This window comes from Trachinotus anak, unplaced genomic scaffold, assembly GCF_046630095.1.
Source record: "Trachinotus anak isolate AG129_WGS33_773 ecotype Australia unplaced genomic scaffold, CSIRO_AGI_Tana_v1 ptg000034l, whole genome shotgun sequence".
Lineage (NCBI taxonomy): Eukaryota > Metazoa > Chordata > Actinopteri > Carangiformes > Carangidae > Trachinotus > Trachinotus anak.
This window is the reverse complement of record NW_027273885.1, coordinates 588088-601569: the sequence shown is the minus strand read 5'-3', so window position 1 is coordinate 601569 and position 13482 is coordinate 588088. Positions and strand designations below refer to the sequence as shown.

The following is a 13482-nucleotide window of genomic DNA, read 5'->3' as shown; positions in this document are numbered from 1 at the left end:
TCTCCCTCTCTCTGTCCTCATTCTGCAGGTCTCTCTGCCTCTGGAGCAGCAGGATCCAGATCCACCACTACTCATCTTTACTATTAACCACTGTTACCTGTCATTATTATTGATAACACCATTACCTACACAGCTGTTCCTGGTCTCTCTCTCTCTTTTTTCTCCTCTCTCCTTCCCCCAGCCCCCCTTTTTTTTCTCCTCCTAAACCCAACTGGTCGAGGCAGACCCCCCCTCCCAATAAAATTGAATTGAATTGAATTGAAAAGAGTTTAAGGTCACATCAGGTTTGGGTGTTAGTCCAAAATTTGATTTATAGATTAAGGCCACACCCCCACCTTGTTTAGTAGTTCTAGCAACAGGTTTATCATAAAAATCAGTAATCATATTCAACTTATGCTCAACAATCAAGTTGTTTATTCCTAGTGTTTTACTAGACAGTGCCCTGATGTTAAGGAGACCAAATTTGACTGCCTTGTTAAGGCTGGAGACATCAGTGGCAGGCTGATTGGTAAAGCTTCCAGCGGATAGAATCTTAATAGGAATAAGACATCCTGTATTATTACGGAGAGATTTAGAAAGCCTGCACATGTGGCAGTGTGAAGACACAGTCATGAAAAAATAATGCTTTGTGAGGCACTTCATTGCCATGCATTGTAGGATTGGGAGCAGGTGTGTGATGATGTTTATGCTTAGACTTATGCATCGTACGGCGGGGGAGGGAGACAGTCTCAATATTATAAATCGGGCTATCAGGCTGACAATTTAAGTTAACTTGAGTTCCAAACTAGTGGACTCCAAAACTGCACTCTAACCCTAGCAGGCTCTCTAATCACCTACGACCTGCTGAGTACTAGGTCCCTAGTGTCAAACCTGCTGTAAGCACCTGTCTATATTTCTAGATAAGACAACAGCACCAACTCCAGTAGAATAGAGGCCGTCTGCTTTCAGCAGGTCCGGGTGGCCCCAGAAAGGGAGCCAGTTATCTACAAACTGATAACAGTGATGAGCCAGCTAGTGGTTCAGAAGCACAAGCCTACTGTAAACCTCATCAGTATTACCCCACATAGGTAAGGGACTAGAGACAGTTAACCAATGCAGAATCATCTTTCTAGCAAACTCAAAGTCCTAGCAATGCTAGCTTTTGTAACTTCTGACTGACTCATCCTTAAATCATTGGCACCAACATGAATGACTACATTGTTGTAGCTAGGGGTTGTGGTGGAGTGTGCCTGAGTTCCCTGCTTTCCCTGCTTTTCCCTGTGTGATTCCAGCACCCTAAGATTAGCCTCTATGTCGGAGGCTCTGGCCCCAGGTAAACAGTAAACGCTGGCTGGTGCAGCTAATCTGACATTGCAAGTAATGGAGTCACCTATAACTAGTGTGCATAGCTTAACCCCATCACTGGGAGCAGAGGAGGAACGCAGGCCAACAGGACTACTAACAGAGCTGGCAAGGGTCGAAAACTGGTTTGTAGTCGGGAGAGGTGACTGCAGACCAGGCCACGCAACCGGTCGCTTGCTCTTGCGGGCCTTTCCACGCCCGGTGATAGGGATGAACTTGTTGCATCTGCCATCAACAGGCTCGCTGTCGAGCCTTACCCTCATGCTATCTGGAGTGCCCGTCATATCTACGGTAACGTTAGGAGACAGCAACTGTGACAGACACATCTCTCTAGTAGCTATGGTTAGGATCGGAGAAAGTAGGTAGCGTGCAGACACGCAATCACCCAAACAAAGATAAGTTAGTTAAAAAGATGCAGCTAGCAGCTCAGGTGAGACTAATCTAACACCCAATAGATTAGAAAGCAGTGAACATTGATCAAGAATAACAGCCAAGAGTATAGTAGGAGTGTAGAGGAGAGGGCACGGACAGCGATTGATCTCACAGAAAGTACACGTCACAACATCAGCGTCACAGCGTCACAGGCTGTGGGATCCCGGGAAAGTCGCCCCAAACACTCATGACACACACTCACAATAGTGAAAATCAATCCGGGGTAAAAGCACACACACAGCACACAGGGAGGAGACACTGCCACTGGGGACACCAATCCCACCACCGTAGTTTCGGCCTCTGAAAGGACACAGAAACACAATTAAAGATATGGAAACACCAAAAACAACAACATCAAACCTCCTAACCGCACAAAAAAAGGAAATAACTAAACTGGATTAAGAAAACAAATCAATACAAAATAAACTGAATCATAATAGGACAGACAACAAAATTATCTGCAACCTGCTCAAAGGAACCACAATAAATGTACAATTAATACAGGCAACCAAAATGACTAATTGCAAGTTGCAGGAAACTTAAATTCCCACAGAACAAAACGAAATCAAATAAACAATCATCTAAACGCAACAATTACATGCGAACACTCACATAAGGCGAGTGGACACACACAACAAAATATACACAAATAGAAATCTATCAGCCACGCACACAATAAAAAATACACGGCTAAGAAGGCTGACAGGCCAAAGCAAACAGTGTCACGGGTGCCAACAACCTTCCACGAGGCAAGGCAGTTCTGAGAGGGGTGACAGTGCTCCAAAAGGCAAAGCCATGTGGCAAAAGGAGATCTGTCCCCAAAAGTACAGCAATTCCCAAGACAAGGCAGCTCTCTAAAATCAGAGTGGTTTGTCGCCTACAAATTGGAAGTTTTCCCACAATTTCCCACTGTCTGATTGTCACATCAGGAGGGGCAAGTGAAAACAGTGGGCACACCCATTCGAAAAGCAGATGATTTCCCCCATGTGATAGCTCTGGATTTGAGCCTTCAGGAAGGCCTAGGGCTGTGATTTTCGGTCTCACCCAGTACAAAACAAAATGTGATTGATTAATTCATCTGTCACTGTTAAAACAAACACATGCAACTATGGTGGCTTCAGGCCTGTCCCAGTTATGAAGTCCTAAACAATGAGCATCCTTCACCACTCCAACTTCCAACAACAGCCAGCAACACTGAGGGACTAGTTCACCACACCTATGCTCACATGCCCCCTCCTATTCAAAGTGAGGTAGCTAGGGACGATTTCCTCCAGGCCTTGCTACAGGCTCACCTGCTTATCCAGACACTATTTGCTCACCCCAGGTCTCTCCAGGAAGCATTGGAATTTGCAACAGAGAGGGAGATCCGGTGTTCTTCTTGACTGGAGAACACGACAAATTCAACAAATCGTCAAAGGTGAGAGCTGCAAGTGAAACTGTGTTGAATACCCAGTGTTGAATGCAGTAGAACCTACCTTGGTGGAAGAACTGACTCAGCTATTATCTATTATCTAATATCTATTAGATATTAGTGACTCTGTGGATGGGGAAGAAATCAATCCACTGCCCAGTATAAGTCGCTACCCTGGAGGACTGTATACTGGAGCTGCATGTTCTCAGAACATTAGACAGTGTTACTTTAGACAGATTACTTGACGACCAGCCCAACTGAACTGCTCTGTGACCCACATCATTACAGTGCTAGGGGCTGGAACAACAACCACTGAGGCTGCCCCCTCCTCAACAAGTCACCTGCACTGCTGTCCACCCCACCTTCCTGGTCCACACCCACAACCAGTCCCCACTGCCCCATCCGACAGGGGTGAGACAGCCTTGGCCGTCAGGGAGGTTTAGCAGAAACACTGTGAGGGACTGACCCCCAGTGAACAAGGTCTGCTGTGGCAGTTCCTGCTCGAGTTTAAGGACATTTTTTCATGGACAATGTGGGTCAGACAGATCTCATCCAGCAAAATACTGAAATTGGATATGCACAACCTATTAGGATGAGGCCCAAAGGCCTTCCTTTGGCCAGGCAGGCAGTCAAAGACTTAGGGGCTCAGGGGCAGACAAAGGCTTAGGGGAGATGCAATAGTCTGGACCCATAGAACCCTCCAACAGCTCCTGGGCCTCCGTGGTTGTCATGGTGCCCAAAAAGATGAAGGACGATTGGATTTCCAACCCCTAACTAAGTGACCAAAAGGAATCCCAATCTCCCCCCGCACATTGATGAAGCCCTGGACACAGTGGCAGGGTCTTCCTGGTTCTCTTCTCTGGACCTGCGTAGCAGTTACTGGCAGGACCCCCTTGCTCCTGAAACCAGATCCAAAACTGTCTTCATCACCAGCAGGGGCTTGTGGCAGTTTTAGGTCCTCCCATATAGTCTCTGCAATGCTCCTGCCACATTTGAGAGACTGATGGACAAGGTGCTGGCAAGCATTCACTGCCAGGAGTGTGCTGTATACCTGGATAATATCCTCGTACATGGTGAGTCCTTCCTGTCAGCTCTCAGGGCCCTCAAGCGTGTACTGGAGAGGGTGGCATCAGCAGTGTATGGACAAACATCTGAAAAAAGCATAAAGCGGCAGGAACATATGAATCACAACTTCCGATCAGGACTTTCACAATAAAATTACATGGGGAACAGAATGCAGATTGTAATTAACATCATGGATCATGATTCTACCCCAAAAGATTATGATATGATTTTTTTGCCTGATTGGCCACCCTCACAGTATCCTGTGTTCAGTCAGCAAATAGAGCCGGTGAAACAAACTCACAACCCATAACTTTGTTATTGAGGGACGCTACAATATGTTATTGTTATCGTCATATTTCTACCCCTCCTCTTCCCCCTTTTAACAATGTAAGACAGTAAAGTTTACTCAGAGTACATTTCAACTGATGTACTTTGTACTTGTACCGAGTACAAGAAAATTTACTTTTACTTGAGTAGGATTTTCCAGTACTCTTCGCACCCCCGGTGGTGACACACATTCATTCATTGATTTCATTTTCTTGTATTTAATTTACTATTACTGTAATAAAGCCACATTACAGCTGTTTATGACTTCACTACAGAAGAACTTCCCCCCTACTTCTGATTGGATGGCACAGTGTTATATTTGTAGGTGGCACCTCTGCTGTGTCTTTAGTAAGAAGACGGAGATCACTAGTATGTGTCTCCTCCTCAGCACAGACCTCTGCTGCAGTTGTAGCATCGCTCTCTCTCTGCTGTGGTTTTGTCATCTGTCTTTGGGTTTATGATGAGTGACCTGTCTCAGGACCAGTACTGTTTTCCAGGCTCTAATGCCTCGTGTGTTATGGCACAGTTCAATGGGGGGACCAGGTTTGCCCTCTATTTGTTGTTTGTTTCAGGCATACTGGTCACCATTTTAGGGAACTTTGTTGTCATTGTGTCAATAGGTCATTTTAAGCAGCTGCAGAATCCCACCAATGTGCTTGTTTTATCTCTTGCTCTTGCTGACCTTCTTGTGGGTGTTATTGTGATGCCCTTCAGTGCCATTCGAACCATTCATGGCTGCTGGTTCTATGGTGATGACTTCTGTCTGTTGCATTCTAGTTTTGATATGTTTCTTACCACTGTTTCTATCTTCCACCTGGTCTGCATTGCTGTAGACAGACAACAAGCAATATGCAATCCTCTGCATTATTCCAGGAAAATCACAATGTCAGTGGCCTGGATTATGGTCTGTGTGAGCTGGGCACTGGCTGCTCTCTACTCCTATGGTCTACTTTACTCAAAGGCCAACGTAGCAGGGTTAGAGGAGTATATGGAATCAATAAACTGCCTCGGTAGTTGTTACCTTCTCTTTAACCCCCTTTGGGGAATCCTGGACAGTATTACTGCCTTCTTCTTCCCCTGCACTGTCATGGTTTGTCTGTACACTAAAATATTTATTGTGGCTAAAGATCATGTGAGAAAGATCGGAGATATGAGTCACTGTTCCAATGACAGAGGAAGAGGAGGGTTGGTTAAACAATCTGAGCACAAGGCTGCAAAGACTCTGGCTATTGTGCTCGGTGCATTCATCTTATGTTGGTTGCCCTTTTTTATAGATTCTATAATTGATGCCTACACTGGCTTCATCACACCTGCTGCCGTCTTTGAAGCATTTGTTTGGTTGGGTTACTTTAATTCAACCTTAAACCCAGTTATTTATGCCTTTTTTTATCCTTGGTTTAAGAAATGTTTTTATCTCATTGTCAGTCTGAAAATATTTAATCCTCACTCTTCAACTGTAAATGTGATTACACAGACACGTTGATGACAGTACTGTTGGTGTATTTGCATGAAGAGCAAGTCTAAATGTATTTGTTCTTTTTATGTTAATTTTTTAATCAAAGATTTGAGGATGAGTGTTTGTTTCCCCCCTAACATCCTTTTTTTTTTTTGTACTGCCACTGATCTCTGGAGCATCAGCATATGTGCCACATGTTCCCCAGTGCTGTGAATTATTATCATTATTTGCCTTTTAGTGATGTTGAATAGTTAAACTATCAAAGGTTTAACCACATTTTAATGTTTTAATGTCATTAAGCATTTGATTTGATTTTAATCATTAAGTATCATGTCATTACAGTATAGTCAAGTTATTGACTAATCATCATGTACCACCATATAATAAAGAAATTATTACATTATAAAACCAATGTGGTGCCAGACACAGACATTACATATATTTACTAGTTAAGTTACTATGAACAGCTGCTTTCATTTGTGTTGATTTGCTGTTGACAAATCTCAAGTAATGTAAACTGACAAAACAATGATACAGAATCATCCTACACTGCAGTAAATCCTCCTCCATGAAGGTGATAATGTTCAGATTGTGTTGATTCAACTATATGATTATTGTGCTGCTCAAGTGTTTACAGCTGTAGCTTCATTATTGAGGGACACTACAATATGATTTTGTACTTGAGTACAAATTTCCAGTACCCTGATTACAATAATACAGCAAGTGTAAAGGACTCTTCTAAGAAAACAAATCCCCATGAACTAATGGTTTATCATCTGAATGTTAAACATTATTTTACCAGCAGATGGTGCTCTTTATAACAGTTTATGCTTGTGACACAGTGTAAACGTCCTGAGCTCCAAATCCGTAAGTACAGATTTCTTCCTATTCAGATCCGGTCAGGAGTCATCTTGAAGGACAAGCATCTTGAATTTGTAATTAATAATATCATCATCATAAATGCTTTTAATGTTCTATTGGAGAATTTTGTGTCATGAATGAATGTTAAAAAACATTTTTCAATAAAGAATTTAAAAAAGGTTTTTAAAAAAAATCGTCCGCAACCAATGAGTGAAGGAAAAAGAATATAACGGAAGTTTGACTGTCAAAACAAAAAATCACTGGTAAGAATAAACTGTAATTATAGTTATAGCCATAAATGCATAAAATTGATTTTAAACATTTTTTCTTTAATCACCAAACTTACAAACAAACTATAAGATCCAAGGTAATAATTCAAACCGAAATGGAAAGCGGGATGTTCAAATAGATGAACTGCGCTCTGGGAAGGGGGTAGCCAAACCACCCACACTCTAAATCAATCAGTCATATATTTATCATTCATAAATTTAAATTACCGGCTTTTCCTTTGTCTCTAAACTTTCTTTTAAACAGCGAGCAGGCTCCGACTTTTATTCTGAAAAATCCTGCCGGATGTCTCGGTCTTGTGTTTCCTAGGGGACAGACATTGTTGTTACACAGTCTGTGGCACTGACCTCCGGCTGTGGAGGAGACAAGACAAATGGCGGGCAGCAGACTCGAGAAGTTCGGAACCGTATTCACCCGGTAAGAGGCAGGATGTTACGGTGTCTGTGCTCGTAAAGCTCCGCTGGCTTGGCAGCTAACAGTGGATAGCAACATGGCTGTGTTAGCTAGCTGTTAGCTAGAGCCTGGGTGACCTGAAGGACGTCTCATCAGCCGATGTTCAAAAGTACAAACGGTGCTGGTGGTTAGCACCGCACATGTGGTGGTTACTGAAATACACAACACGGTTTCATGAGTCAGAAATCTGTGAATTAATCACACGGGACCTGCTGCAGCGGCGATGCTATCGTTAGCATCGTTAGCATCAGTAGCTTGCGTTCAGCGGTGTCCACGCGCCACCGTGACGTCCGGGTACCGGTAGGAAACACAACCGGAACGAACATGTGCTCATTCACGGTAATTAATATGTTTCCCAGGGTAGAGCGGGAGTGTGTGAGGACACCGACATGTGACCAGGAGGGAAGTGTTAGTTTGTTATGACGAAGCTCTTGAAAACGTGATCACAGTGCTGCCATGTGAATAAACGGACTGTATGACACTGATTCAGATGTAAGACCAAGAGCAAAACTGCATAACTCTGACTGAAGACCTGAACGGAGCTCCCCGCTGTAAGAACCAGCTCTGGTTTGACGTTAGAACTGAAGTATTTATCTCTGTGTGCACCTCTCCTGTAATTAATGATGCTGTCACATCATCTTAATCATCGTTTGTGCCATGGCCTGGTTGCCAGGGTTCGAGACCTGATGCGCTCCGGTGTCATAAGGCCGTCAGAGAAACCCATCTGGTATGATGTGTACCAGGCCTTTCCACCGAAGAGGGACCCGCTTCATGTGAAGCCACACTTCAGGCCCAGCACCAAGAAACAGGACGCTGTGCCTGAAATCTTTTACAGAGAGGATGAAGTTAGAGCGTAAGTCAACAAGACTTCTTATTTTCAAATCCCACCTTAAACACACCCCTTCAAGCTCGCTCATTCTGTTTGGCTCACGCTGTTCACTCATATTTATTCTATGCAATTATATTTATTTAATTTTGTACTGTTGTATTTTATGTCCTACTGTGTGTTGTAAGTTGTCCTCGAGTGCATTGAAAAGCGCCTATAAATAAAATGAATTATTATTAACTACTCACAGCAGTGACAGTTTCAGCTTCCTCAGAGCCTGCTCGCTCACTTTGTAGATACTGTGAAAATGATGCACGGATCAGAGTTGAAATGTTAAAGAAGTGTAATAATACACGAGGTGTAAATGAAGTTTGACATTTCACTTGAGCTCGTCTGGACTGTTGTTGTGAGATGTTTCTGTCAGCTCCACTCACCCAGAATTCTCTCTGCCTTTCAGGAAGTTCTATGAGCAGTACGGGGCCGGTACTCGGCCTTTCGATCTCTCCAAATCGAACTTTGTTTCTACATGTCAGAGGTATGTGTTATGAAAAAAAAAACCAAAGCAACTCTCAGATGGGAGGAGGGGGTTTGAGTGTTAGAGGTGATCTGAAAGAGGCTCCAAAGTCACAGTTGGAAAAAAGAGTTTCATAAAGTGTTTTTATTTTACAATTATTGTATGTTGTCATATACATCATTTATATTTAATTATTAATACATTATTATTACTGTGTTTTTCTCTTACTCTGATCCTGCAGGTTTGTAGACAAGTACACAGAGTTGAGGAGCCGCAGAGAGATGGATGACTCTGCTCTGTTTGAGGAGACTGGGAAGGCTTTACTCACCGAGGGCGTCGTGCTGAGGAGGAGAGGAGCTCCATCTGTAAGAGTCTGAGAGGATAAGTACTAACTGGGGCTGCCGCCGTCAGTCAAGGAGCTGCTGATTCCAGCACCATGTTGGTGATATCACCAGCTCCATCACTGACACAGGGCAACATGGGGCAACAGCAGGACTGGCTGCAAAGGTTTACAAACCAGGTCCTGTCTCCAAAGGAGCAAACTGTAAACCAGTTGGAGAAGGAGGGCACAGCTCTCTGCTCTGATGCTCTCAGCTCCGGTGCCATGATATAAAGTTACACAACTCTCCCTCTACACCAACAACCATGATTGCAAGCAAAGTGTTAACTTGTGGAAACACCAACAACCTGTGAGGCACTGGTCCATGAGGTAGGAAGGTCATACTGCTCCTTTAAGATTCCCAGACAGAGGTACTGAACTATGCACAGGTTCAATGTCACTATTTAGATCTCAGTATTAACATGGGGCGTGTGTGTTTCTGTGTGTATGTACTTGTACTTTCATCTTTGTGAGGACCAGCTTGAGTTATAGACGTTGTGGAGTGAAAACATTTAGGCTGGTCCTCATCACTCCAAAGGGCTGTTTGATGGTTAACATGCTGATTTAAGACTTGGTCTCTGCAGATGGTTCCTAATCAGACCTGCAGCATGGAGCAGTGTTCAGATACATGACCCTAATGTTAAAGCAACAGCCTGTTTGCATCAGGCAGATGTATTTTCTCACTTCACTGTAGTCTGGTTTGGGACCATATAAATGATAATAATTTATAGATTAGTGATAATAAATAATGAAGTGAAAATGAAATGGCAGTACAGCGTATCAGACTAACTCTAACCTCAGATCAGCTCCACACTCCTCCATATTAAAACTGTTACAGTTCTGTTGAACACAACAATGTGTTTTTCGTACTTACAGATATTTTTAGGAGGAGTTATTGTTCTACCTCCATAAAGCTGAACAGCATCAAAACACTGAAATGGCAGCATTAAGTGATCATCTAACACCAATCATGTCCAGAAATACTGTGAATCCTGGGAAAAATCAGGAGTAGTGGTTCAGATCCTGGCAGCAGCTCATCACCCTCCCTGATCATGTTCTTCAGATACGCTCCAGTCTGTCTTCTGTCATCGTTACTGTAGATTAATGCTGCACGATGTGTGTCCATCCCACCTCTGTTCCTTCTCAGGTTTCTCCCATTTCTTTGACCCTGGTGAAAGTTTTAAGGAGATTTTCCTTATGTGGTTCAAGGGTCTGAGCACAGAGGGCGTCTGCTGTACAGACTGTAAAGCCCCTTGAGGCAAATTTGTGCTATTGTGCTGTATAAATACAACAGACTTAGACCGTCACCTTGTGTTATGCTGCTGTGGCAGCAGGTGCCCGACACCGCACATGAACACATGGTGACTGTTGCTTTTGTCCTGCAGGTGGCAGCAGAGTCCAGGGATCCAGTGCTGGAGCTGAAGCTGACAGACATGCTGGCAGAGCAGCAGTCAGTTGGTGCGGACAGCAAGGAGACGGTGGACCACAGCACGCACACACACACACCGTAGACCTCAACTCAAGAGCCAGTGGACAAGCTGCAGATTCTCCACTGGAGACATGAAGTGACAGAAGCTGTGGCTCTGTTTCTGCTGCTCCTGTGAAATTCATATAGGAAAAAATGGCTTCACTGCAACCACCAAGTCAGGACATGTCCATCAGGGACCTCAGCCCACATCAGGAGCTGCTCTCTGGACTGTGTGAATACCAGCTTCGTGTTTCCTGGACTGATGTCACACAGCATCACTGCACCATTGACAGGATCAAAAAGTTGACATCACTGCAGACGAGGGGCTGAGAAGCACCTGGACATGGTCGATGCACATCTTTTCTATTTATAACATATGATTTATATAAAGACAGGTTCCACCATGTTCCTCCAGAACAGCTTCACTGTCTCTGGCTGGAGGATGAACGCCATTCTTCCTAAACATATTCCCTGATTTGATGATGGCGGTGGAGAGCGTGGTCTAACATGTCGCTCCAACATCTCCTGTAGGTGAAGATGAAGATGCCTCCATCCACAGGACACAAGGGTCACTGATGGTCTGAGGATGAAAATGATGTGAATCATATGCTGTGACCTTCAGTCACCTGATCTCAACCCACTTGAACCCCGTGGGAGATTGTGGAGCAATGTGTGATAATATAAAATTAAATAAATATAAAATTAAGAGCATAATGGCGTTTTGTCCTTTTTAGCTGGGTAAGAAGACACACACCTGATTAGTCCTCAACATAAAGCTACTGAAGCTGAACTGAATGTGTTGGCAGATCAAACTCACAGCTGGAGTTCTGCAGAAGAAAATCAGTCACAGACTTGGTAACCTTAAAATGTATCACGAGGGGAATGGTTATGTGATACATTCTGACATTCTCCTGCACCTTTGAACCAGTCATAAGAGCGGCACCACAGAGGCGCTGTGGCCAGTAGCTTTTCATCTGACCTGGTGAGATGACCTCGCTGCTGATGTCCTGTTTCTCACAAAGAAACCTGTCAGTGTCTCTCCCACACCTGCACAAGGTGAAGTGATGGTGTCGTCAGCTTATAGGAATGACTGATTGTGTCACAGTGAGAGAGAAAGCAGTTGATAGCCAGGCTGGGCTGCAGCCCCCACCCTAATGTACACAAGGGGGAGAGGAGCTCAGTGTCTTCCTCTCAATACGTAAAGGTCCACACAGTCTAAAGGTAGATGTCCATGTGTTTGTGATTATAAAGCAGGTCTAGGTTCTATATTAATACTGTGAAAGTATCAAAGCCTCAGTCCACAGAGAAATGCACACAGCCTGTATTCAGAAACTGAGCCTTAAAACCAGCCGTCAGGACTTCTGGAACTTTGTGATGTCACAACAAAGCAGTCACCACCCTCAGCCACAGCCCCAAGCCCCGCCCACCTGGACCCACCATCTAAACCTTGCAAGATTTGGTTCCTCTGAGTGTTTACCTGAAATCTGCTATATCTTTATTGGATCACTCAGAAAACAGTCAGCCAATCAATGAGTCAGCTGATCAACGATTAAAAAATGCTGCTTCCTATAATGGAGTCTTGCATTTTAAAAGCCTGCTGATCCTCCTATAGCATCATGTGTCTCATTAGATTCATGTTTGTTATTCTCTGTAAATGTACGTTTCATCAGGGTCGTCAGTGCAGTAGTGATTCCAGCCTTTAACGTGTTTAGCCAATAGGGATCCATTTTAATTCACCAGAAGACAAAGACATGAGCAGGATGTTCAACCTGAACAATCTGGATATAACCAACTGTAATTAAGGCATTGAAAATAAAAATCGACTTTGATTGCTTCAAGTTGCTCGGTGTCTTTGTCCTCTGGCTGATATCTCCTCATCATGTCGACGGTGCCTCAAAGCAGAATAATTATTTTTCCTCCTCCATCACTTCTGATAAGACACAACGTGCCACTCACCTTGATGGACAGCTGCACCACAGCCGGAGACTCAGTCTGAGAGATCATGTTTCTTTGTTCACATTTGATGGACCAACAACTGCAGCTGTTATCAGAGCTTTGATTCACTGTGAATTTCACACTTTAACTCACACACACACACACACACACACACACCCAATCATCTATTGTTTTTCTCCTGTACAGAGTTTAACCTCACATGTTCCATCAGTCTTTGGTTCTTCATGCTGTGACCAGTGTTGGGCAGTAAGCCCCTCCTCCTGTAACAAACCAGCCCACAGGTCGTCTGTCAGCAGGTTACTATGACCCACAGTCAGGTTTTTTTGCTAGGCGACATCTAGTGGTCGTAGTAATGATGACAGGAGCAAAGGGAAAAGTGTGGTGACGTAGTTTATAGAGCAGTGGTTGGCAACAGGCGGCCGGCGGGCCAAAACTGGCCTGCCAGCAATAATATCTGGCCTGCCAGATTATTTTGATAATAGGATTCTTTTTTATTTTACAGTATTGAACTGACAGTCTCACATTAAACTGTAGCTAATGTCGAACGGAGAACCTCTGAAATAGCGGACATGATGTGATATGAGAACATAACACCAGTTCTATGAGTCAGTCAAACATGTGACCGTGGCCACACAAGTCAATTCTTATTAATCAGTTTCTTAAAATGAGCCTTCGATTATGTTCTGGCCTCTTCTGGATGGGTCA

General features: G+C 43.8%; 2 protein-coding genes across 3 annotated transcripts; both read left to right on the top strand.

Moving 5' to 3' along the window:
• Positions 1 to 4168: 4168 nt before the first annotated feature.
• On the top strand, positions 4169 to 7318 carry LOC139614365 (trace amine-associated receptor 13c-like). Its single transcript, XM_071471538.1, has one exon. It carries the CDS (start codon positions 5034 to 5036, stop codon positions 6057 to 6059), a length of 1026 nt encoding a protein of 341 aa, XP_071327639.1. The 5' UTR covers positions 4169 to 5033; the 3' UTR covers positions 6060 to 7318.
• Positions 7319 to 7441: 123 nt separating this feature from the next.
• mrps23 (mitochondrial ribosomal protein S23) lies at positions 7442 to 12659 on the top strand. 2 transcript variants are annotated; one of them, XM_071471539.1, is made up of 5 exons: positions 7442 to 7598; positions 8308 to 8487; positions 8918 to 8995; positions 9216 to 9339; positions 10739 to 12659. In XM_071471539.1, exons 1-5 carry the CDS (start codon positions 7555 to 7557, stop codon positions 10862 to 10864), a joined length of 552 nt encoding a protein of 183 aa, XP_071327640.1. In that variant the 5' UTR covers positions 7442 to 7554; the 3' UTR covers positions 10865 to 12659. The 2 variants fall into 2 exon arrangements, with proteins under 2 accessions (XP_071327640.1, XP_071327641.1); XM_071471540.1 differs by lacking the exon at positions 7442 to 7598 and adding an exon at positions 7652 to 8185.
• The last annotated feature ends 823 nt before the right edge of the window (positions 12660 to 13482 follow it).